Source organism: Grus americana, chromosome 25 (assembly GCF_028858705.1).
Source record: "Grus americana isolate bGruAme1 chromosome 25, bGruAme1.mat, whole genome shotgun sequence".
Taxonomy (NCBI): Eukaryota; Metazoa; Chordata; class Aves; order Gruiformes; family Gruidae; genus Grus; species Grus americana.
This window is the reverse complement of record NC_072876.1, coordinates 5,582,456-5,609,144: the sequence shown is the minus strand read 5'-3', so window position 1 is coordinate 5,609,144 and position 26,689 is coordinate 5,582,456. Positions and strand designations below refer to the sequence as shown.

Below are 26,689 nucleotides of genomic sequence, written 5' to 3'. Positions count from 1 at the left end.
GAGTTTTTAAAGAGAAACAGGGTGTGTGAAATCTCTCAAAACAAGTTCAGTCTGGCAGACTTTATACCCAGTAGGGAAAAGAAAAATGCAGAGAAGCAGCAGTACTGAGTATGGGAAAACCTGCAGATCTACAATGCCACACACGCAAAAAGACAAACTGAAGGGTAACAAGACATCAAGGAACTACAACCAACCATAAAGAGGCATCAGATAAGCATCCGGAGATGGCTACACAGGAAAAGCTATACAAGACATTTCAGGAATTGCATATACAGAGATTTAAATTTTATTCATACATTTATTATTTACACAAGCTACTTCTATTAATTGCAAGAGACTGACCTTGACTCTCCTATAGTTTTAAATAAGGTTACTAACCACCACACACAGCAGAACAGAGTTAATACTGTTAGTGTCATTGGTGGCGTGAGCGTGCACCGAGGCAGTGAAACGCCTAACGATTCTACTTTGGAAAAGTATTCGTTCTTCTGCGCATGTGGTTCTTGGTTGCTGCACTTCCAGCTGGAGCAGCTGGCGAGGCTGTATCTGTGTAGAACCTTATGTTAATGCCATCACAGAGCACAAAAATGCCCACACGTGCAGGTAAGTAAAAAAAGTCTTTTGTATATAAAAAAAGCATTAATTCTGTTTATTGCACAAAGGAAGATTTAAACTAAACTAATACTGTAGGGTTATGTATCCCTTTCCTTTGTTCAAGCTGTTTAACAGGCAGACTATCGGTTGTAATTTTGCTGTGTACTAGCCAATAAATTCCAGCAACAAGGTGCAGTAATTCCACATGCCTACGCTACTTTGGATGCAGCATGCTAGCTTTCCTGGGAAACAAAGCCACTGCATGCCCGTCCCCTGCAGCTGGGAGCAACAGTAAACCCAGGGAGAACTTGCCAACTCAGTTATTTCCTCATGTAGTAAAGAAGGTGCATTTTCTATTTCAGCCTCCACCCCATAGGTATATTACATTACAGATCAACCAACCTTGGCCCAGAAATGCAAAAGGCAAGGACATGATTTTCACCCCTCTCCTGGAAAGGGCAGCGGGACCACCCCAGCCCAGTCTTCCTTGCAAAGGTTTCCCTCCCCCCCATTTTTTATTCTTTTCAATACAGCCAAATTAGAGATCCCAGAGTGAAACAATCAGATGAACGGACACAGCCACAATACACAGCTACTGAAGAAGAATGAATGACCTGTTTTCCCTTGAGTATGCTCTCACCAAGCATGTGACTTTAAAAAAAAAAGCTGAAGAAACCTTATTTTTAAAAATATGTCCGTCATAGTTAGCACAATTTAAAACTGTCATTGCCTTTAGAACTAATTCAAAACCCAAATTTAATTAAAATGAATTGGCATTTTCCCCATGGACAGTCATTAGTTGTAATGACTTTGTTTTGGTATTACAATATGTAATCTCTGAGCAGTCTTCCATTTTACCAGAAGACTGTAAAAGAAAGGTCAGGTTTCTTCAGACATTCAAATAACTATTATGAAGCAAAATTACCAGAAAAAGGAGTTTGTTTACAGAAGTAAGAGGTGAAGGATACATAAGAGATAAATAGCTTATAACGTGGGGTATTTGCACTGCAGTGGAACAGTAGATAAACCCCCTTAGGTAAAACATGGAAGCTTTGCTCCTGTCAATGTAAACATTTTGAGTGTTGCAAGAAGCTAATACAGATAGATGCTCTTAGCTTCCAAACACTTTCTAGCCTACAGCCTCTGCTTTCTCCTTCCTCTCCGACCGCACTGTAACTGGTGCCAATCGATAAGTGATTGGGATAGTTGTGTGTGGACCGAAGGCCACCTAGGACCATCAGTTAATGGGAAGGGTTTTTACTTTACTGAGTAAAGACTGTCATGATCAACTCCTAGTGACACAGATGCTACCTGGAACACACAAGATGCTTTTTCATTGATTGGTATTTGTGTGGGATTGGCAAAAATCCCTTTCAGTTCAAGGGCATGGAGTTTCTATCGTATTTGCACAACTCCACAATAAAAGCTGCAGCGGGGTAACTAGCATCAGTGGGGTGTACCGGGGGAGATTTCTCTGGCCGCTATTCAAGATGGAACATCCCCGAGGTCTCACCTCTACGAGCAATCTTCTGGTTGCTATTACCTGTCCCACTCATGTTAGCCACAAAGAGCTACATCTGAAGAAGCCATCTGCAGACTTAGGGGTTCAGAACTCTCCCACAATTAAAAATTCTTCTGTGCTTCCTTTTCAAGTAGAGTCATCCAACCCTTTATTTGGGTGCTCAGAGCTTGACTTGCAGAGCCTGTCCATGATCCCCTGCAGCATAGGTTGAACAATCCCTAAGAGAGGGCGCTGGGAGGAGTCTCCATCCCAGCAGGCTTCCATCAGCTGCCAGCATTCCTCATCAAACACAGGAAGACGCTCCGGGCGAACTCCTGAAAAATGGAGAGGGACCTGATTACCATCAGTACAACTCAGATCTGAGGGAAGCTTTGTCTGATGCTCATTGCTTTTGTGCAGGCTGAAGTGACCCAAGTGGACTGTCTGGGGTCTGACGCTATTGATGAAGGCTTACATTTCAGTGACACCGCTGAGACATCTTTGGGAGTGCTGCTGAAGTCACTCAGGAGATCACGCACGCTCCCAGAGGATGCCCAACACGTTCAGTTTCACTGGAGCCTCCTCTTTGCAATGGTTTGGGAGCAAAAGGAGTACCCTCTCCTATAGGAAAACAAGCCCCCCCCCCCCATAATGGTGCCTTTGGGAGCAAGTTCAACACAAGAACAAGCTGTGAGTGCAGCCTTCTGACCAAATACACGACTCAGTCATCTGAGTTAATCTTTTTCACATGAGAAGGGAAGAGATTATGTGGACAGGACCTAAGGACAAAGTAGTGAAGCATTCTGATACCATGACGCAGCACGAAGGATTAAGCTACCACTAAACACAGTACTACACTAAACCTATGCAGGCATAAGAGTAAGTTTATATTTTGGGGAAAAACTATCAGTGTGGTTTACCTAACATCCAGCTTCCTCAGCATGCTGCATATTAAGCACTTGAATGTACAGATCACCACAGCCTCCAGAAATTGCGAGGGATTAAACATTCTTTAGGGAATCATGCCTGGCTGGTTCTGGGGTCTGGTTTACATTGTAAGTGTTGTACTACTTCGCATAGTTTAAGTTGTGCTAGCACAGCTCCGATGACACTATGGCAAGGAGGTGGTTAACCAAAAGCCTTTTGTTATCCCTGCTAATTTTAGTTAGATTGTCAGTAGAGTATGTCCAAGTTTAACTAGATAAGTGTTACTCTTTAGACTGTCAATGAAGCAATACAACTTTTTTTTGCCTTTCAGTTACATGAGGATAAAAAGGGATTTCCTCGTCTCCTCTCAAATTGTACTCAAGCATAAGGTATCAACCAACAAAGTTCAAAATAAGCCATTTATACCTCTTCTAACATTGTTCCAAAGGTGATCTTTGCTTGCACATCTCTCAAAAGCCTCCGGTAACTTCACATGTCCCGAACAAATGTACCAAAACAGAATGCCAAATGCATAAACATCCACTGAGTTATCATACTTTCCTGTGACAAAAATACATTTAATCAGCAGGGCAAACATCACTGGAAACTGAGCAGTCCAAGAACTAATTTCAATGTTCCGCTTTCTCAAATTAAAACCACAACTTCATTGCCAGAAGGCAAGACTTAGATGAAGCCTAGTAAGACATCGGGAGTCACTGCCAAAGGTGGAGGGATAAAAGTTAAGGCCTTCCATTCTCAGAGGATTTATACCCCTAGCCTGTACCAGCAGCTCCCAAGCTGAGGTTCACAGACCACTGCAGGTAGAGGTGCTCAGGTGTATTCCAGAGCCTTAAACACTAACATTTGTAAGACCATCAGTTCAGTTTGGCTCTGCCGCTAGCGCAGGAGTCTGACGGAGCTAACATCAGCCTCTCAATACAGAAGTTTGGCAATTACTCGTTTATAACAAGTTCATCCACTGAATAAGAAGAGATTGAGCACAGTAAAGGCTAAGTCACTCACCTCTGTAAGGTCGAGGTCTAGCCTGCTAGTCATGAGTATTTCACTGATAGTAGTGAGAACCACCTGAATAATACTATTCTACATTAAACACAAATAGGGTTTCTTCAATTTGATTGCAATCTTGTCAAAGCAGGGACGGCATCTCAGACCAAAAAGATTTGACAGGTGTGGTATGGACTGCTAAGTACCACTGTAAGATGCTCAGGAAAAAAGCTTAGAGAGCATGCCTGCCAGAAGCACAATGCATAGTGAACACACTCCACACATTACTAACAGCTTGGAAATTCCTTACTTGGTATCTATACAAAACCCAGGATACTTTCTGAAGTATTTGCCTATGAAAGCCAAGTATTTCCAGCTTCCTAATAACTAATAATTTAACTTGCCAATGGCATGAGTATTAATCACTTCAAAGCTTATGAATACCACAGTTCTCTTTCAAGTAACCAAAGCTTTAAGACTGAGACTTAAAATACAGAAAAAACCCCCCATACTATGCATTCAAAGCAGGCAGTCTTCTGATTTTAATTATTTTTCCCTCATAAGCAAGTTGAGATATTAATTCAAGGTATTGGCCTTCAAAATTCAAGCCAGAGGGAGACAGTAGTGGATTCAATCAACAAGCATACCTGTAAAGAGCTCAGGAGCCATATGAATGGGTGTGCCTACAATACTGCCAGACATCATGGCTTCTGGTTTGCAGAACCCCAAGTCAGTGATTTTGGCTCGATTCTTTTTGTCAAGCTGTAGAAGAATTCACACACAGGCAGCTGATAAACCGTACTTCTCAGTTTTAGTACTCCATTTTAATATTAAGGTTTTAAACCCTGTTTATATGTGAAGGGTTGGGCATTTGTTCTTAAGTAAGCTTCTCTGATTACTTGGCTGCTCTTGGACATTTACCTAGTTAAGCTCAGTAACAAGACATGCCTTCACTTGTCTTCTGCATAGTGGGTGTGGTTGGGGTTTAATGGAACTGGGAACAGGAAGTCCTACTTGTAGCTCAAGCTCTCTACCTTCAAGAGAAGTCACGCTACAGCTCCCCTTCCCCTCGGCTTTCTGCCTGAAAACGAGTTAGGGAAACCTCACTGCAAGGCTCGTTGCAGCTAACAATACCACAAGTTAAAAGATCCTGTATGAAAAAAGCTATTACTTCACTTACATAATGCTTCTCCCTCCCACTAAAAGGGCCTCATAAGACTTCAGGATTAGCCAGATACAAAAGTTTTCCTTACCAAGACATTTTTAAGTTTGATATCCCGGTGCACAAGTCCCTGACTGTGAAGATAACGGATCCCTTCAACTACATCCAAGGCAATCTGTAATCGTGTTTCTAATTCTAGCCCAGCCTGAAGAATAAACACACACAGATTTAATTCCTCCAAGTGGAAGTTACTTTTGCTTGCTCTTATTTGCCAAAACCACTGAAAACTAGAGCAGTTCTAGCTTGCTTTGACGGATTAATAGATATTTAGGTGTGGATATTTTAATGTATATATAAAAAATGTATATACACATACAGACAGAGATTGTTGTTACCTTTAGTCCTGTATAGAGGTCTCTGTGCAACCGTTCCATTATCAGTAAGACAGCAATGCTGGAGCCTCCTCCATAGCCATAATCTATCACAGAACCATGGAGATGTACGAGCCGCTCGTGTGTCTGCAGAGACCTAGAGAAAGTTCAGCACAGAGTTGGTCATTTTTATATCCTTCCCTCCACCCCAAACCAAGCCTCACCTTGTAAAGGAAAAGCTTTAGTACGACAGTAAGATACACCTACACCTTGTGCTGAACAGTAAAAATTCACAGCACGCCACAGTTCTGAGTACCATAACAATATACAGCCGTCTGATCCAATTAAACTCAAGAAAGCCTATTAAAGGTTATAGTACCAAAGAAATACTGTACTATTTCAGCTGTCTCTACTGCAGCACCTGCCTGCAGCTGCTTATTGAAAACAAACTCTGTTTTCTGCAGCATAGACCCATAATTTTCTTTTGTGAATTCAGAGAGGACAGACTGGGAAAGGAGGGATGATTCAGCACCAAAAATCACGGGAGAAAAACTGTTTGCTATCATACTCCATTAATTCTAATTTACTCTGCAAAATAGCAGGCATTTGAACAGCGCAGACACCAGAGAATCAGATTAAGACACGAAGGAGCATGTCTGCCTAGCTTTCTGTGCCTGTTATGTTTTTGCAGTGGCACTGGCAAGCTGTCTTGCCTTTGCTTGAAATGGCAGCTTAGCATTTTATGAGGTTAAGTCACTGATGGCAGAGTAGAACAGCAGCAAGGAAGGTTCTGCCTATGCAAATAGCATTTTTTTCCTGTGGTGAAGTTGAGATCTACAAAAGCGCTTTACGATACACACCTCATATAGTGAAACTCAAGTGCAAGGTCATTCCAGTGCTTCTCATCCGGAGGAACAACAGATTTCAGTGCACATGGGAAATGCCCTCCCCAGCTGTCACACAGATAGACCACGCCATACTGTCCTCGGCCCAGCTCACGGCCCAACTTCGGTTTGCCTGTAAGGCACAACATCAATTTAGTCAGACAGGAAAAGATGTTTATTTCTTCCCGTACACTCTCAGGCTGGCAGCCCAGAGCTTTTCACAGGCCAGCAGCTGCACAACACAAGGTACTCAGTATGTGTCACATGGAGGCTGACTGAAGTAGTTAAGTGAAAAGCAAAACACCCCTCCTACTCCTTTACACCCACTGCCTGCTTCAGGAGGGAGCAGAAGATAATACAGAGAACACCAAGCACAATGCTCACCATGTAACAGCACATCCTGGAGGGACCTGCTCTCCAGCGAGAGTCGTGCTAGTCGAGGAGCATGATCTTTCCGCACCTTCAACCACAGGTCTTCTGTTTTCTCCAGCCTGCCAGAATGGCCATCTTCTAACTAAAAGAGATATCACAGATACACCATAATCCTGCCTGGTTTGAAGCCCCAGTGTAATAAGGGTCCTTGCACAACTGAGTCCTACTTAAAGCATGCCTAGTTTAAAAATGGGATGTTGTATAAGGGCACTCACACCAGCTCTGCCACCTCTACCTACAGAATGGCAGCATTAACTGCACGAGCTGCTCTTTTAGCTATTTCTGCAATTAAAAATCCTCTTTCCATAAGTGGCAACGTACAAAACAAGACTTCCTTCTTAACAGCTCCACATACCTGTCGCAGAGAAGCTGCAAAAGCCTCATGGGAACTGTTTAGCCTGGTCCGGAACTGGCTGCAAATGCTCTTGGCTAACTTGGAGGCACTGAGGCTCTCAATAGCATCCTGAGCAACTTTCCTCTTCCAGTCACTGGTGATGGCAGGCGGGCTGACCCATGTAATCCGCTGGATTATCTAGTAGAATAGGAAACAGAATTCAGGCACTAGCACAAAAAAGTAAAGGGTCAGTCAATTTACTCAGACTAGTTAGATACCTTGTAATAACACACAGTCATCTGCACACAGAATTGGGCTAAATAATTGCCTTACAGTAACTATTAACAATTTAGAGGTATTGATGACAATATTGTCGTACATGCACACTAAAGTGATTGCATTTTTCTGAGTATCTGCTCAGTTCGCTCCTACAAGCCAACTGTTCTTTCACGTCTGACCAAGAACATAGGTAGCTGGACAGCCACCACTTGGAAAACCACTGAGCAGGCTGAAAGCACAGGCAGCAGAAACAGTAACCAGAGACTCGGAAGAGAGATGTTCCTAAACCGGTGAAAGCTACAGTGAAGCAGCTTTTTGCAGACAGACATGCTGTCAAGGTGCAGAAATCCTAGGTGTCGTACGCACCACTTCCCTTAAATTGCCAGGTGATTAGGACACCCTGCCCCACCCTTTATTAAAAGCCACAGAAATCCAGCTGCCACACACCCAGCCTGGATCCTTCTCCCAGGCTGAAGGAAGAATCTGAAGGTTTGTTACCACTCGGTCTGCACTTGCACCTATTTGGGAAAAACTTGTATTCCTCTCACCCATGCATACAAGGAATCTCAAGAGGAAGAAGGCAGTAAAGGTCATAACAGCTCAGAGCAGGAACTTCAGAAAGATGAATGCTTTAACAGACAAATTTAAAATAAAGACCTGAGGAAACCTGGTCTGCTCTGGAGGGAGAAGAGTGAATTGACCTGAATCATGACACATTGCAAAACAATCCAACAAAGAAAGAAACCAACCACATCCACAAGAAATCCCCAAACCCAAACAAACAATCAATTACCCAAAACATAAACAACAAGAGTTTCAAATGCTGATCATCATTCCTTTGCTGTTTCAGAACAGAAGGAAAACACTACAGAGGTATTTGCTTTAAATTAAGTATTATCATCCCCAGGAATAAACTATTCACACTGCCATAGTGCTGAGTGGGCAGCAACGGCTTTCCAATCCATGTGCCCAGAGTCAAAATTTAGAGAGCAGCTGTGAGCATTCACATTATTCTTTGCTCCAGAAACATTTCACTAGACAGTGACACATACTGGAAATAAATTATAAAGATACTGATACCTGTTTGATCTGTTCCCACAGCATCCTGGTTACTGTTGAGCCAGAGTGGAAAGTGACTTCAACATGATAGGCTGCATTTAGTATCTGGAAAGCAGGGTAAAGATGAAAGTACGGGAACTTTGCAACCTATAGTCAGTACAAAATTTGCTAGACTCCCTGAACATGAAAAAATGGATACTATAGGGGAGACTCCGTGATTCATTTGGTTCAATTCATTTATTTTATTAAGCTCATAGGTGTTTCTAGGCTGCAATCTGATTACTATATGCAAATTTAGGAAAGGTAAGTACTAGGCCTTTAAGTGACTGTTCTCCAGTTTTAGCACCGCCCTTAATGACACCAGACCCACACATACTCCAGAGCTGTGTTCCTCTAATTTCACTGAGCATCTCAGTCTCCTCCCACCCTTGCTGGATCAGGATAAAGACAATTATTAAGAATATTCTAGACAGCCATTTAAGCCACCATACCTGTTTAAGATAATTGCTTGTGATGTGCACAGAAACATCCTTTGACTTCTCCAAACTCCTTGCAGGATGTACTGAAACCTCCCAAGACTCCTCCAGGCTCTTCAGACATCTCTCCAGAGTCCCTACAAAGCTCTCTCGCAGATAGTCCACTGAACTAATTAACTTGTTGGCAACTGCTTGGTTTAACCGAGAAATAATCAGTTCCTGAATTTGCTTAATACAACACTTGATGTCCTTGGAACTAACAGGTTCCCCATTCTCAGGAATGATGATATCTGCACAAAAGAAAACAAGCATCTTTTGTATTCAATGTATCACTGCTGCAACAATGGCTACTGAGAGCCGCTTTGAGTGTTCTGCAAAGGAGCTACAACCCCAGCCCAGCCAGCTTCTGCTCCAAACGCTATCTTGCTCCTTCAGAGGTTCATTACTTTAGACCCAGATGATATAACCTGAGGCCAACAGTACTTCCAAGTCATACAAAGAAACCCATGAGCAACAGAACACATGACTATTACAAAGGATTAAGTTTTTGCCAGTCTGCATGTCCAGTGCTACAATGCCAGTTTTACAGAGGTCCCAAAACCAATCCTACAGAGATCTTGAGTAGTTTGGTATTCTGTGATAGAAAGTACTAAAGTATTAGAGTAACTCCAGGAACACACATCTGGTACTCCAGTTTTCAGGGAAGCTAAAAATCACGTCTGACCAAGATGGAAAAATATTCTGATGTTTGCTTCCATTCACTGGTGTTCAAATTCACAGGATACTCAACTCTAACACCCGATAGACTCTGTACAAGCATTTTGTAGCTACTACAGGTTTACAGTCATACAATGATGACAACTCAACTATCATCTCAAAAATTAAAGCACAAAAGCACAAAGCTGTCTTTCTACCTAAAGTAGCACAGGTCAGGAAACTCTTCCAGGCCATGCTGCAATCCATAAGCACTGCTGGATGCTGAATCTTACAAAGAAAGTGATGCAACAGCCACACCAGTTATGTGAATTTTTTTTTCCTGGTACCTTGAAAAGGTTGATTATCATTTGGTATTCTTAAAACAAACACTAACCAATCACTGCTTGTACACTGTAACCACTCTGAGCAACAGTACTACATTACTACCAGGAGCTGAAGACCTTGTCTCTGGATTTTGGCCAACAATAGTCTAGCCTACTTAAATCCAGTGATCGGCAGATGGCATTAACTCCTCAAAATAACATCTTCTTCCCTTTAGCATATCACTTCAAATATTGATATAGCCAACAAGATGCTATGCTAAGTGATATTTGTTGTGTGTATATGTTTATATATATAAATATATACACACACATTTACTGCAGGTGTTTTGTCTTGTGCTGCCCCTAAACATGCTCCTGCACATACCGAATCCTGAACTCCGGCACTACAGTGCTCCAACTCTGTAAAGAGGGGACAGATAGAATACAGGAATTATTATCCACCCTGATCATGGAGTAAAAGCAGCCCTGAACAGGTAGAATTAACACACTCACTATACCCTTAGCGTATGCTAGTTTGTTGGGTTTTTTGCAGCATGTGAATAGGTTAGTGTTGCAATTAAAACAAGCTCTTTATGAGGACGACATTTTGCATGGGCACTACAAAGCAAACATTTCAAGAAACAGGAAAGATCTTATCCATTTCCCACCTGCAGAAGCAAAAAGATCCAGATCCTAACTTGCAGGATTAAACATAATCCATCATTTCTCCTCTTCGTCCCAAGAGAGAGCACTCCAATTTGAAATTGGGAGGAAGTCAGTCCAGATAAACAAAATTATCTAGAGTTTTTGCCTCTCTGCCTCAAAAGAGCACTCAATTCACAAAAAATAATTTCTTCTAAACCTATAGCCTAGAGTTATTTATTTTAAATAGCAACATATTTCCCCATCAACCCAGGGAACAGCATTTCCTTAGAACAGAAATGATTGTTACAGTAAGCAGAGGAGAAGAGCTGGGGAATATCAACCTACAAAACTTCACTTCGATGTTTATGACAGACCACGTATTCCTGCAGCCAAAACGCAGATAGCCTCTCACCCTTCGCAGTTTACACAGCATTCTGTATGCTTCCAGCTTGGGTGTTCCTGCAAGTTCTGGTACTAGAAGATGCAGTGAGAATTCTCACATTTTCCAAAAAAAACACACACTAAATGCCAAGCGTAGGTCTCAGGAGCACAAGATGTTGTGTTGGTTTTTTTGGGTAGGTAAGCTTTTCTTTTAAAAAGGATTTCATTTTAGGAGGTTCTATACCCAAAAGTCTTATGCAAAGCGCTCTCAGACAAAAAAAAAAATCAAGCAGAAAGTACAAATCAAGCCTTCGCCACAAACTCAAACAGCTTCTTTTCTTAGGACAGATTTATTCCCAAGTCTCAACACAACCACTGAGGTAAAGTTGAGAGCGTTATTTTGTTCGACAGAATAGGGAATTAAAGCAGAGAAGTAAAATACCTTAAGCCGGAACGGTCCAGCAAGCTCTGGGGGAAGAAGTCTGATTTATTTAGAAATCAAGACTTAACGTGTTCAGGCTTCTCTTTTGCAGACAGTGCTTTTTACCCAGGAGACACTACAGAAAAATCCTTTGTGTATTAGTTCTGATTTTTCTTGCAAAGTCACTTGTCTAGACTGCCATTCAACTGTCCCTTAGCGGATAGCAAATATTACTGCGCAACTCTCCTTTAAGGCCCCTAACCTCATCGTTCCCATTACTCTCCTACCAGTAGTTACCTTTGAATTCCATATTAGCAGCATCCTCCAAGAGCTCCTCTTTCATATTACTAAGAGTCTCTATGATCATGTCCTTCATCTCCTCTTGTTTGCGGTTGGCAATGTTCATCAGAGACTCATAGAGCTCGTTCTCCTTCTTGCGGGTATACTCCAGCCTCTTGGGGGTGATTTGCAGGTCTCGCTGCATGTCGAAAGCCTGATTGATGAAGATGTTCAGGCAGCGGCAGTGTACCTCATTTAAACTGGTAGCTGCTTCCACAAGATGCTTCTGAAGCACCTGCCTAGAAAAAGTGCTTAGGAGACGGAGCTTCTCAAACTGCTCCACCAGCATGCTTTGGGCATCAGCGTCCGGACCGGGTGCCCCACAGCTGCAGTGGTTGGTACTCAGGTACTCCAAGTCCATCAGCTGGCAGTAAAGGGAAGACTTTTCATTCTCAGTGTTTTTGGGTGAGATCAGCTCAACCCCCGATTCTGGCACTTTGAAGAAGAAAATGGGCAAAGAGAATTTCTCTTTGATTTCGCGCAGTTCATTCTCATCCGATGAGGAAAGTTCAGCCTCGCTGATGGCAAAGATGACAACAGGCAAGACTTGGTTCACGTACTCTCCCAAGGTGGCTTCAGCAGACTGGAATCCACGACATGGTGCTACCACAACATCCACTTCCTAGCAAGTGAGGAAGTAAAAAAAAAAAAAGGTTTGTACAGATCCTTTTAAAAACTGACACACACAAAAATGCACTGAAATTCATTCACAAAGTGCAAACCCAGAAACATTCAAACTCTTTAGAGCAGTTATGGAGTCTCACATACAGCATCATGCTTTGGTATACAGGCTACCTGCAAGGCTGATGACAGCCCTCTCGGGGATGCAGCCACATATAGATTAGCACCCACTGACTCCAAAACTCTTACTATGTACCAAGTTTTAGCCTCTGAGGTTTAGCCTAGTTCAGAACAAATTTCCCAGGTAAATGCTATCACAGAATAGCTGTTATTATTCAGCTCATAGCTTCCCCATTTTGCAACAACCTCTCCCGCTGATGTTTACCAGATCTGCGGCTCTTTGAGGAGATGCTCATGCTGTCAGTTTTCCATGCAGCTTCCAACAGTAGGAAGCACTACACTAGCCACTACTGCCAAAACAAAGGCAGCACAAGAACCGATTCCAAAGAGTTCACAGCCAAAGGACAGACGAGAAGGAACAGATGGTTGTGACAAGCTTAGTTATGACTTTCTTCAAATCCAACCAAAACCTAAGAGATGTCTTATTTACTTATTTTCTTACTGCACAGAGTTTCACTGCTTTGGTCATATGCTGCTGCTGACATCCCTTCTTACTAACCCTACTGAAAAGGGGCCAGTTCTGAAACCTGCTTCCTTCCCTTCCAAGGAAGGAGACAAGATTCACATTTGGATATGCGAGAACAGTGTTCAAATTGCATATATCACTCTACTAAAATAAAGAAAGACCATGTCAAAGGCTTTGAACTGAAGACAGAATTTAACTGCCACCTTCCCTATTTGTAACAGGGGGCAATAATTAAGAACTCTTCAAGCGTTTTTCTACACACCAGAAAAATGAATGGTTTGAGCAGGTCTCCCGACTGGTCTCAGAGCTCACAGGCAGTCATTACTGCCACGGGACTGCCGGGCGCTGAACCCAAACCTGCCTGGCACACGGGAGGTTGAGCAGAATGGGATGTGCAGTGCCGCAATATTCACCAGGATGGATGACTCACACCAGCGACTGTAAACAAAGGAGGAAGCCAGTGCTGTCTCTAGGAGACAGGGAGAAAACCAACACAGACAACCGAATACAGCATGAGCAACCGGTCCTTCTGTTTCCATAGGGGCCTCTCAGGCTTTTCCAAAGAGCATTAGCAGCATTTCTTGCCTTTTTTTTTTTAAGCGTCCTACAGAAGTTTAAACACTGTCTATGCAGCTTCATACTATTAGGGATCAAGTCTTCCTATATGGGGAATACCTATGACTCACATTGGATTCCTGAAATTTTTAAGCTAGTTCTCATAAGGTCGCACAGCTATAAACACACTTGAACACTTCTGACAGAGCTGTAAGCATGAAACAGCTGTCAAGTAACTTCATTCATGTTTTCTTTAACTAAATGGCCCTTTTTAAAATATCAAAGCTTCCCACTTAGCAACCTGAACATCAGGTACACAAACACCAGTTACAGCTCTTCCACTTAAAATATGATGCGTGGGTGCTGTCAACAGCAACGCAAAAAAGAGTGTAAAGAGAACACCATGCAGACACACTACATGTACATCTGTGCATTCAGACTTCCAATGCCAAAAGGATCCCTGCATCCCCTACCCCAGAATAAAGATTAAAATCAAGGATCGAATAGGTCTTGACCTACAATAAGACAAGTGGAGTCTCACTAAATGCATTTGAGAACCACTGAAATGTGCCATTTTACTAAGTCAACAGATAATTCCTCATTTCCAAATCAGTTACAAAGAATTTATTTGCTACATCCCAAGAGGACCTTGTCCTATTTTGCCAGGCTTCGGGCTGTTTAATCACTGTTTGTTTTGTTAAACTGAGGTGCTGAGAAGCTAACCCAATTTAGTCAGATTTTCACCCAAACTCCTACCAAGCAGATTATGATTGAAGGCCCAGCTCAGACTTTTTCTAAGCCAATTTGAGCACTCTGCCTTCCAAGAATAGTCTGTGAATCACTGAAGTCTGACAGTTACTGCATTTATTACATATGTGAGCTAATTTCATTGCCTCCCTATTAATCTGAGATACATATATACCTCTAGATTCTGCTTAGAACTATTTTTTCACCAATTTTTCAGAAATCTTGCTGGTTTATTCTGTTTCCATGGGGATCTGAGTCAGAAGTTCAGTAACTGATCTAGAGAGAATCCCAGGTAAGAAAACTGAACTACACCTCTGGTCTCCAGCAAAGACTGCTGTTCTTTACAGCACATAATTGCTTTGATTTTTTGCAATGACTCTGAACCCCACTTCACCAGGGAATTTCCTTTTTACCTGTGCTGGAAGGGCCAGCCCAAGAAAGCCTGTGAGGTGTACACACTCATGAAGCAATGCTCTTTTTCTGACCATGAACTCTTCCCCTGTAAAAGATATATCGCTAAGCCAGCAAAACTAGAAATAGAGAGCAGGTTTCACATGGGTGGAAGAATAATTGCATGGTGCTGGCATTTTCAGTATCTTCTACCCTCAGTTATGCCAGTGTAAAGAGATGGAGGAAGACTGTTCCAGGTATCCGATGCTGGTAGGTGGCAGGAGCATCATACCCCAAGTAAACCAATATTACGTGGAAGGACAAGTGTCTCGGCCAATGTGAAAGCTTTTCGGTTTCCTGTGTTAATACCACAACCAAACACATTAAAAATAGTCTCAAGAAGGAGATCAGGGCACGTTCTTCCAAGTTTTAAGCAGGATGTACATTAAAATAACCACCCAATAGGTACTTAACCACATTCTTTGCTACTTGTAACAACTACTAATTCATATGACCTGAATCACTGCAATAGTACTTGGAGAAATGCAACAATAAACCCAAACTAAATCAATTCTTCTGTTAGAGCTCATAGAACCATCTTGTATTTCTTCATTCATTTTCCAGCGTTGTCAGAGCAGTTGAAAATTTTTCTTTCCCTAGAAGCCCTGGCTAAAACTTTTCAGCCCAAAACTCAAAGTCTCATAAAGCACAAATCAAGAAAAAGGCATGAAAACGGAAGCTTTCAGCCCTGTTACCCTCCTCCCATTCAGCTGTACCATCCAGATGAAAACCAATACTTCAGAGAAGTCTGTTTCGGCTTCCAGGCACAACTGATAAGATTTAGGGAAAGAGCCAACTATTTACTCCCACTGTAAATCTAATAATCTGTCTGGCTAGATGGATCATTCCCCATGACCTACATGCATTCCTGTGCACAGTGATCCCCAAGGGATAGAGCAGCTTTGCCAAAGTTTTTCCTTCCCTGATATTTTACGTTTAAAAATAACTGAGTTCACGTACCTATTAGCACAAGGTAGTGTTCTCACAGCAGCCAACCCCTGCAAATGAAATTTTTGGCTCCTTCCTCCTCACTCCCTTTTCTGTGAAACAAGTTTTGATTAAGACATACCTCACTAACACAGAAAAGCAAGCATGGTCCCATCTTGGTTATCAGACTGCAGAAAAAACCTCAGAGTGCTCCACTGGCAGTTCAATATTGAAAAAGTGGCATATTCTATGCTTGTATTGAATTTATCTCCAAGTAAAAAAAGTAGTTTAGTTAATATTGGACATTGTTAGCTTACAAATAACTTAGCCTTTTTTTTTTACCAGAGTAATGGCTAATGAGTTTGGATTAGCAAACAAGTAGCATGATTCAGCACTGAGTGCCTGCATAACAGCAGCCTGTAATCTAGGTGCTCGAGCCAGCCCGTGCAGTTACGTCTCCGTAAGAGATGCTTAGGTCTGAAAAGCTGCAGACCATTCCCCAGGTCCTGAAGTCACCGACAGCTCCTCTGATGGCAGCCTGCCATAGGTAAGCATCCACCTACTAATGTGGTTGAATATCTGGAATGTAAGGTTATCATGAAACACAGTACTACTGTAAGCACTCCGCTGTTGTGAGAAAAAACCCACACAGATGAGAATACAGGTATTCTAGGTAACAGGTGGGGTAAAATTAAGACTGACTTCCCTCCTCCTCTGCGCAAAAGGTGCTGAGCTCCACCAAATTATTTGGTTCCTGGGCAAATTTAAATCCTTAAGATCTGTACTGAATAGAGTGTTATCATCAAGCATGCAATTGTTATTAGACTACTAGTTTTGTTTTGCAAGTTAAGAAAAAGCAGAAGTTTTCAGAGTAGTTCTGCAGACACACAACTTTGGGTAGCATCTAAAAAACCTCATCCATTACTGCTCTAGATATATATACCACTAGTTCTAGAAGTGTCTATGACTAGTATATATTTACTTTAAAAACTTTGTTGTCTTGGTGGATGCTGAGCAGAGCTGGTGAACGCACATCAGCTGGAAGGGTGGAAAAAATCCCCACAGGTCTCTCTACAGGTGAGTGACCTCCTGTTATTTCACAGGGAGCTACCCCTAGCCCAATTATCTGCTAAAATGCATTATGTTTTCCTACCAGCCTTAAAAATTTTGCTCTTCCTTTAGCTCCTTGAATTCATGTAAGGAATCCTTTGACTCGATCTGAAGCTAGCTGTGATTCACCCTCCTTCTCCTTCTATTGGAAGAGCTTTTTATTTCACCAACCCTTTTCAAATTAATCTGAGTAGCTGTTTTCATCTAAGTGTCCTAAATATAACCAAAGCCAGACAGAGAGATCTTTGTCACTCACACAAGAAATCTGAAAGACAGTTGTAAACTGCAGTGTGGCTAAACTGGCCCATATAAAAATGTAACCAAGTAAAATAAATATAAAGCTAAAGACTCTTTTATGCACAGTAAGGCAGGATTTTGCAAGCAGAAGATCCAGAACAGGCATTTACTTTGCAGCACCAGCAGCTGATATGGTGCTCTTTGGGAAAGCAGCGGGTGCCTCGCACACAATTTATACAACATGGCACTGCTGTTCTCTTTCAGTCCATCCTGGAAGCCACAAACACACTACAACACGGTGTTGACTCAGCTGATCTCGTTAGGATAGGCTTAAATTTAGCTACAGACCAGGCTTGTAAAACATATTTCAAACTGATGAAGATAGACCAGGTCTTTATTTTCTGCCTATTTACAATCATGTCCCGATTCACATGTCCTGAAAAGAACTGCTTTGAAGTTCATACTCTTACTCACATGACAACAGACCATACTCTTTACACTTAAGCAATTTATATTTAAGAGTTAATTATCTATTCCAGATATTCAACTGCCAAACACAACGCTCCAGAAGTACTATACTGCAATAATAAAGGCTTGATGTAAGACATGAAATGTAATGAAAAGCTTATGGAAGCTATAAAAAGCTATGAAATACAACCCTCACCTTTAAAGGTATTTGCTAAAAACCAAACTCCAACACTTGCAGGATAGGAACACATTTTACAGACAAGGAAAGCCATAAGGCAAGATACTAACAGTGTTAGAAACAGCACTGAGAACAGGCTCCCACCTTTTGTTCTAAACACCTTCAATTTCCATTGACACCACAGAAATGTAAGAAGCCACCCCCTCACGTGAAGTCAGGTCACTTTATCAGATGTTGGAATTAAGAAGCTTTTTTCCTGACAACAAGCACTTCAGGACACAGATAAAAAAAGTACATATCCTTGCACGACAGCTTCGAGCTACTATCAGACAGCAAAGCTAACTCTGAATGACCTTGAAACCAGAGTAAAATTTTAGAAGACACTTGGACGTACATCTGAGTAAGCTCAGCTTCTGAAATGGATGGCGCTGTTACCAAGGAATGATAATGCTAAGAGTCAACATTGAAACAAAAGCGCACAAGCATACACAGTGATGTCCAATTAAAACCCTAACACCAGACTTCCAGCTTCTCTTTAATTAAAAAAAATCCTATGCTTGAGAGTTTACACTATTAGCTTTATTAGGGACTATAAATGTTCCATCTTAAGATCACTACGACAAAGTTACGTGGACATCTAGTTACCTTTAGTAGTGAGTACGGCAGCATGACCTCCAGCTCCGCTATCCGGTGAGCAGGATCTTCACTGTCCCCCTGAATTTCTAAGTCCTCCTCTGGTATCGTGTCCCAGTGCCCTCGATGGGCTGCCATCATATGAACCAGTTCATACTGCTCAGGCAGCGCTAGGCTAATCCGTGTTTGTGTCCCATGCGTGAAACGGATCCGTCGCCTCTTACAATTCTCCTCATTGCTGATTTTGGTGGTAGGGAGCAGCTTATCACCCAGCAGTATGTTGAGTAACTGGCATTTGGCATTACAGTTCTGGCCAAGAATCAGAAGGCAAGGGTGCCAGCTCACAGTCCGCTGGAGATGCTCTTCCTCATGGCGAGGGAAGGAAATGAAATTCTGCCCTAAAATTAAGGACAGACTGCATTAGAACAGGTTGGCTGAACAGTAAGTCTTGTATCTCTAAGCCAGCTGAAGCCAAAAGTTCAGACATTGCTGCCCCCACAGCCTGCCAAGAAACCCACGTAGCACCAAGAATTTGCTTATGTATCCTGAAACTGGTGTCAGCAATTCAGCATTTCTACTGCACCAACACAGAGGACCACAGTAGGTTGATTCTCACAAAGCCATTAAGACAATTGGTCACTGTTGTTCTCTACCTATTTCACCACGAAGTGTTTACACAGAGCTCTCCTCAGCAGGTTAGCGGAAGGCTAATGGTTGGCCCTGAAACTCAAGAGGAAACAGCTGTCAAGGTCGAAACAACCAAGGGCTAATTTTGCCTTGGGTTGGAACAGTGTTTTGCCATGCTCCAGAGTTCAAGGAGGCCCAATGGGTCACTAAGGCTAACTCATCCCAAATTTTGATGGCTTGGCTGTACAGAATGTTCCGGTCACATATCAGAAATAAATTCAATCAACTATGAATCAGTGACAGTTCCACCCACACACTTAATGTCAAATACTTTGCATCTACCAAATCCCAAGGGTATTACTGCAGAAGCTTGTTGACCAAACTCTGGGATTGTTGACATTAAAACAGCAAAACCTCCTTTCTAGCCTCAAGGAAAGGCATTCTTGGAAAACTGCTTCTCTACATGAAGCAGATGACAAGACCAAGTTTGCTGAGACACGGTAGCAGAACTAATAGCCTCTGCCAGCAATTCCCTATGACAGAAATACAATCACAGCATCTGAAGAAACTGTCATGCTTTCACCAGCTTGGGCAGAGATGAGCCCAAGGGAAGACACTCTTTGCTAGGAGCTGGAAGATTCCTAGCACAGTCTAAAACATAGTGAGTAACGGCTTCACTCCTTTGATCACACTAACAGTACGCATCTTTCCTAACCTATATAGTTGAACTAGACAGGCACGGTTTGCCAGATATTAATTTTAAGAACAACATTTAAGCTGCAAAAGGAAATTACCCAACATCTGTATCTTCTTCAGAGCAGCAGGACTCCCTGTAATCACTCTCCTTACCCATATTCCATCTGAAGCATCGGTTGTACCATCCTACTAACCAGGCCCTTTGAATTCTTAGTCCATGTTGCTGCAACTCCTTGTATTCGCCTTACTACATTAATTCAGTCTCAGCACTGAATTTAGCTTCTGTATTCTTTTACAAGTCGTAAATACAGCTTTTCCCACGCTCAGTCATCTAAGCTGAAGTCTAAGAAGCTTTGCATTACCTTATGCATAGCAACAGAATAATTCTGGTAGTACAAAAAAACGGATACAAACAAATTCCCCATCTGCTGCACTTCGGTACAATCCCCGCCAGTACAAAACAGCTAGTGTTCCACTGCAGCCAGAGCTAGCCCATGTTCCCAGATCTAAAGGCAGATGGCACCCAAGAATGAAATGGCAAATGGAGACATCAGTCCCCAAAAGAACTGCCAAATCTGAAAGCTATAAACAAGTACGATTGCCCTGATATCAGGCAAACTGACAAGAACGACAGTTTAAAGATAGACTCAAATACAATACAGCGGGGATGCAGCAGCAGGGATTTTGTAGGGGAAGGTCCTGTTTCACCAGGGCTATTAAAATTCTTTTAATGAGTCATGTTCTGGCATCCAAAATTGTCTCAGCATCTCAAGTCCCAAGGATACAAAATACTCTCATATACCAAGATATTCCTCAACACTACTAACCAAATTAAAGATAACAGACAACAGCTATTCTAGTCCTCATTCTGATAGCATTCCATTCCTCTATTTTAATTAAAATCATTCAAATTTGGAGCCACACCACATGTACTCTGTTGTGTCTTAGATCCAGTTTAAGGCTCCTTTAACATCTTGCCTAAGATTTACCTTTCCTTCAAATCTGAGGTGTGGAAGTAGGACTGCTGGAGGAGTTCTCTCCATCAGAGGAGTCCTTTCATCCCACACAACGCTAAGGGGAACCCCTCTCCCTGCCTCAGCAAGCCCCTCTCCTGCGCCTCTGCCCCACACAGCCCAGGACGCTGCCCCTCCCGTAAACCAGCAGTTTGGCAAAGGCTAAGTGAGACATCACTTCTTGAAGTGTGACTTTCTAACCGTTTCTTAAACAAGCTTTTCAAGATCCACAACCACAGCAGGGTGGCCACATCAAGTGATTGAAAGGCAGAATCTGGCTAGCAGCTCACAAAAGATAAAAATCAGCAAAACCCCACAAATAGCACATTTAAGCCTTCATCTACAAGATAAAGATTTTCTTTGATCTGCTTACATATATTGAAAACTTCAACTGGAATTCAGGCTCACTCTTCAGCTACCAAACATGAAAAAAGCAATTCAGAAGGCATTATACAGGCCACGAAGCCTTCTCTGTGCAGGCTTTTGAAATAAAAAGAAGAGGCAGATCACACCTTCTCCTCAGGCTGGGTAGCCTCTGTATTTGTGGGTACTTAATGCCAGCACAAAAGGATTGAAATACAGCAGCTTAGCTGAAATTATTGAAGCATGGAATGGACATATAAATACTACATCTTTAAAACACCTTTTATCTTTTCGTGCACACAGCCTCCCCGTGATCAGCATTTATTCAGCAAGTTTACTACAAGCAGTATCAGTAATGAATCCGTTACATTTAACATTATGTCATCACACCGCAATATTCCAAGTATGTGATGTACAAACCCGGAACGAGCACCAAAAGCAAGATTCAGCCCTATCACAACTGACCCAGTGCACCACCAAGACACCCAAGTCACAGCAGTGGTTCCACCCCTGCGCATCCCTATCCCTGGATATCTTACAGTGACCTCGAGGTCTCAAACCCAAAGCGAGCTGCACGGCGATGGAGCTATTACTAGTATACTACTATTTCTGCACCACATCAGAATAAGACACAGGGTAAAAAACACTCATAGAGTACTTAACAGGTGATGCCACTACTCTGAACATGAAGAATTCAAGTTGGGAGGAACATGACCTCCTGTGGTACCTAACAAAAAGTAGATTTAGAACTTGCTTACTAAAGACATGTAGTGATACTCTCATATCTATTTGAGTAGCTCCTTTTAGTGCCAGGACTCTTCCCAAAGATTTTAGCCAGTGCTACGCACTGTGTCCATGTACTGTATCATTTGGAGACATGTGATAAACACTTCAAAAAAATGGCTGCTGGGGAGTCCTTAAGCGCGTTCATCCTATTAAATTCCTTTTGATGAAAGGAGGCCTGTCCAAGAACAAGGAAGTCTCTCACCAAGACTCATGTCAAAATTCAGTCAAACACCCGACAGAAGAATCTTAGGTTGCATTTATGGAATCTATAGAAGCCCTAAGCATTTACTCATCCACTTTTCCAGGAAGGCCAACTACACTTGTCTTTCTATTCCATTTTCAATAATCCATGTGGACAATGGTGCCTAAATAAGGCCAGACCCTCATACTTCTTATCGCAAATACTGAGACCTTTCATAGAAACCCTTAGATATTTCTGCAGTGCTGGCGAGGAGCTGCAGTATGCTTTGACCACTACGAGACTTAGGATTAACACACACAGTTATATAAAGCAAGTTTTAGTTCCATCACACATCTATCAGCACAGTGATGTTAAATCCAGAATAACACACACTATACCAACATAAGCAGTTCCTACAGGAGCAGCTGTTACAACATTAGCAGCCCCCACAGTCTGCAGAACCAAGCTTCATCTTCTGCTTAACTTGAAGCTTGTTAGCAAGTGCCTCCCCCCCATCTATTTGAGGAGTTATTTCACAAGTACCCTCCCGACCACCCCTCCACACATTATCTAGTCTTAAAACCCACCTTCTTGTGTTGACATACCTAACAGCACAATAGGGGTCCTAACCTTTTGAGGCTCACAGTATTAGAGGCAGAGCAGTCACATTTTAACTAGGATATATACCCTCGGTAAATACAGCGTCAGGATGGAAACTCTTTCAAACCCTCTGGTTAATACATTCGATCCCTATGAAATACGTTTACGTACAGAGTCACTAAGCTACCAAGCCTAGGGCTTCCCCCCCAGCACACACTCATTAAGGTAACACCACAGCTGCTGACCAAAACTCTGGAGATGCTGTGGAGATCCATACAAGAGGTACAGCTCAGTTTCCAGTAATTTCCAAAATAAAGCAAAAGAAATATATAAAAAAAATCAGGTTCCTAGGTCAAAGAGTTCAAATTATTTCATGCATAGAATGAAGAAAACAACTACAATTAATAGAAAGCAGGGTTGCTGGGGTTTTTTCTTAGTTTCTTTACATATTTTAGTAAAATCTGCTACTGAGTCCCTAATTAAGATTTTCTTTCCACAGAAAGTCAGTGAAAAGCACACTAGCTAACAGCACCATCAATAAAAAGCTGACAGACGTGTGCAGGCTAAAGCTGCAGGATTATCACAGTATTTTAACAAATCATTCTTAAAAGCCTATTCATGACAAAGCCGACCTAGAGAACAGACGATATTTTGTTGAACACTTCAGAGGTGCAGACAGTTCAAACAAGACTTTCTCCCTCCCCTCATAAACAGTAGCTGGAAGGCAAGTATTTTTTTTTTTCCCTTGAAGTTGTTTTACTTCTCTTACTATGAGGAGTAAGTCCTGGTACTAAGGCCACAGAGGGAACGTTTGGTCAACGAAATTGATAAATATTGCCTGTCATCCTCCTAAGCAGAGGAGGGTGGGATGTAAAAGCAAGTACATGTTTTCTCCTTCAAGTACCCAACCCTGACTGACCCAGCTTACCTGAAAGGTCAGCAGCTACTACTCAGCAGATCCTCAGGACTGGTTTTGGACAGAGTAACCCAGGTTGTACTTTCGGTTGCTTGAGCTGTGTTGATTCAAAGGGCAAGTTACCCTTCTATGCTGTTATACCAGCTTCACAGGTGTCTCAAAAGCAAACCCCTTCACATTTGTTTTGTTTCCAAGACATCTAAATTTACTTTCACAGTTTATTTTTCCACTTCAATTGCAGGCAGTAAGTGTCCCGTCCATTTCACTTCCCAATTCCTTTGTACTTCACCAAACATTAGCATTTGTGCCTGAACACACTGCAGAGCGCTGCAAGATCTGCAGAACTGTTCAGTCAAAATTCCTCTCACTTTGACACCACTTGTAGGGCAGATTCTAGGAAAAAACCATTCTGAAGTCAGCGACAACTGTGCTCCTTAAACCCTCTGACACTTAAAATGATCTCCCCATGTTAGACAGAGAAAAAAGCTTTATTACCAGCCACTAAGTTTCAGAGAGTAGCAGAAATGGACAATTCACAGAAACAATTTTACAGAAATAAGAAGCTCTGTCCAAAGGTAATTATTCAGACAAAGGTAATAAGCAATGCCAAGGCTCTGAGTTTTGGGCAAAGACCTGGGTCTTGCATCTTAAAAAAATAATAATCATTGGTTCACAGTTATTTTGCAGCTGACTCATTTAAGAAAACTGCCAGCCTCCATTATTTTACCAAGCCCCGCTCTTCATCCTCTCCCTTCCTCTTTCCACACTCCCCTCAAGACTGCCACCACCACTTCCCACCTTCCAACATGAAGCAGATTTATTCGCTTGCTCTGTGCCCCACCTGGAACACGTCATCACTTCACCAGTTTGAAAACTCCTGATTTAAGTTTTATTTTTTAAGAACAGTAAATGTTATACAACCTCTGCAGTCTGAAATCCTGAACCAAGAGTCTACGCTGTTATTACTGTTCGTGTGATCAAGCTCTGAGGCAGTCAGCCTTTCCTTGAAGCCCTGATACTTCAGGGCCGGTTGGTAACACATTCAGCAGTAAAGTCAAACTGGGTCAAGGTAGGTATTTGAAAACTAGAAGATTTTAAGCGCTCTGTATTAGAAATTACAGGCGGGATATTTGTTAAAGTCTGTATCCTATGAATGTTTAATTGATGATGCATCCACATCTACAAAGGTCTATAAGCAGACTTTTGAAGATGCAATTGTATTTGGTTAGCAAGGTTTTATAAGTAGCCAAACAGAAGAGTGGCTCCAGCAGAGTGCTACCATTCCAGCAGCATCGAGACCCACAGAAAAATGCGTGCGACCAACTAGTTCCTGCTTCTTGGAAGTCACAAAAAGATGTATACAACCAGAAACACCACATTTTTATGAAGCTATTCACTTCTATTCTGACAGTTTACGTGGAACACTACTGTTTTTACACAGACTGATAGAAGAGCTCAACAACACTTCAATTTTCAAATCAGAATTGTAAGCACAAGACAAGCATGGACAAGTATCTCAGACAAGTAGCCAACAGAGATGACTCATGAGCCATTTGGAAATGAATAAAGAAGATCTTTATATACATTTAATGTCACGCTAAACTCTTCTCACAAGACAGCCTTATGGAAAAACAAAGTTCAGCACATGGCAGGAGGGCTCCCACCAGCAGCAGTGTTTGTCAACAGTGACGGATGAGAATAAAGCTGATGAATAAAGCCCGAGCTCCACAATAAACACACTGCGAGACGCACCGACCCCACAAACCACCCACTCCCAGGTGCTTCATCCTCCTAACCCCCACCCTGCAGCTCCCAGCCCCCCCAAAGGGGGTTAGGAGGAGGGGATCATCTCCTTGACAGCCCCCATCACCCACTCACCCCTTGGCCTGCTCACTTCACCCCACAAAATCTCTCACACCCCCAAGGCACCCCAGTTCTCCATATGCACCCCTCTCCTCCATTACAGCCTGCCCCTCAACAGAACCCTTCACTCCCCACAGCCCACCCACCTGCACCCCAACCCTCACAAGCCCCCAGCCCACCCCTTGCTGCCCACAGCTCACCCCACAGGCCCCCTCACCCCCACAGTCCCCCGTTTTCCCCCACATCCTGCTCCCATTTTCCCCCCAACACCCTAAGCATAGGCCTCCCCGCAGGCCTTGCCCGATTTCCCCCGTCCCTCTCTCACCGCCGGGTGCGGGACCGTCCCGGGAGGCCCCGTCCCCAGTCCCGGCGGGGAGGCCCTCGCCGATCGCCGCTGAGGAGAAGGGGTGCCCCTGGGAGTACTTGACGTCGCGGAAGAACTTCTTGGTTTCGCGCAGGTTGTGCTGCAGCCGCGCCAGGTGCCGGTTGTAGTGGCCGAAGGAGCGGCACAGTTCGCGGATCACCCCGCCGCCCCCGCCGGGACCCCGCCACGAAGGGGCCCCTTCGCCCTCCATGTCCTCCGGGTCCGTTCCGCTATCCCCTCCCCACCGCGGGGGACACTCGGCCCCTGCCAGGCTGCCGCTCCCGGTCTCTCCGCCCTCCCGGCGGGAACGGCGCGCCCCCGGCGGCCGGGCTTTCCTCGTCTCTTCCCCCCCCCACCCCTCCCGCCTCCCCTACCCCCGCCGCCGCCTTCCTCCTCAGGGGCAGCGCCTCAGCAAGCCGCGCTGCGTGCGGCGCGGAACCTTTATCGGGGCGCCGCGGGGCAAAGGGGGAGGAGGCCGGGCGGACCCCGAGAGCGAGGCATGCCGGGAGCTGTAGTTCACCCGCGCAAGGAGTCTGCGCGCCGCGCAGGGGGCGCCGGGAGCTGTAGTCCCGTGAGGCCGGCGGGGCTCCCGGGGGTCGCCCGGTGCGCAGGGCCGCCCTCCCGCGGCCGCCAACCCCTCTCCGGTGCGTCCGCCCACCCCCGGTCAGCCGCGGGAGCAGACGGGGGCCGGCGGGGAGGAGCGGATGGGGGTTCGGGAGCAGCAGGCGGGTGACAGCGGCCGGCGGAGCCCTCGCCCGCAGCCACGCCCGCACTGAGGCAAAGCGGCGGCGAAGCCTCGGCCGCGGCGGGACGGCCCCGCTGCCCGGTCGGCACCGCCGGGCCCGCGGAGCTGCGGCGGGCTCCAGCGCGGGGGAGCGA

General features: G+C 43.7%; 1 protein-coding gene across 3 annotated transcripts; it reads right to left on the bottom strand.

Annotated features, from left to right (window-relative positions):
- Nucleotides 1-263: 263 nt before the first annotated feature.
- On the bottom strand, nt 264-26,126 carry DSTYK (dual serine/threonine and tyrosine protein kinase). Of its 3 annotated transcripts, XM_054804070.1 has the most exons (14): nt 25,772-26,126; nt 18,414-18,799; nt 11,788-12,451; nt 9,040-9,314; nt 8,570-8,653; nt 7,232-7,408; nt 6,829-6,958; nt 6,421-6,577; nt 5,585-5,717; nt 5,281-5,394; nt 4,675-4,789; nt 3,449-3,583; nt 2,571-2,716; nt 2,296-2,430 (listed from the first exon to the last, which is right to left on the bottom strand). In XM_054804070.1, exons 1-13 carry the CDS (start codon nt 26,019-26,021, stop codon nt 2,619-2,621), a joined length of 2,718 nt encoding a protein of 905 aa, XP_054660045.1. In that variant the 5' UTR covers nt 26,022-26,126; the 3' UTR covers nt 2,296-2,430; nt 2,571-2,618. The 3 variants fall into 3 exon arrangements, with proteins under 3 accessions (XP_054660044.1, XP_054660046.1, XP_054660045.1); XM_054804069.1 differs by lacking the exon at nt 2,571-2,716 and having other exon boundaries at nt 264-2,430; XM_054804071.1 differs by lacking the exons at nt 2,571-2,716; nt 5,281-5,394 and having other exon boundaries at nt 264-2,430.
- Nucleotides 26,127-26,689: the final 563 nt, after the last annotated feature.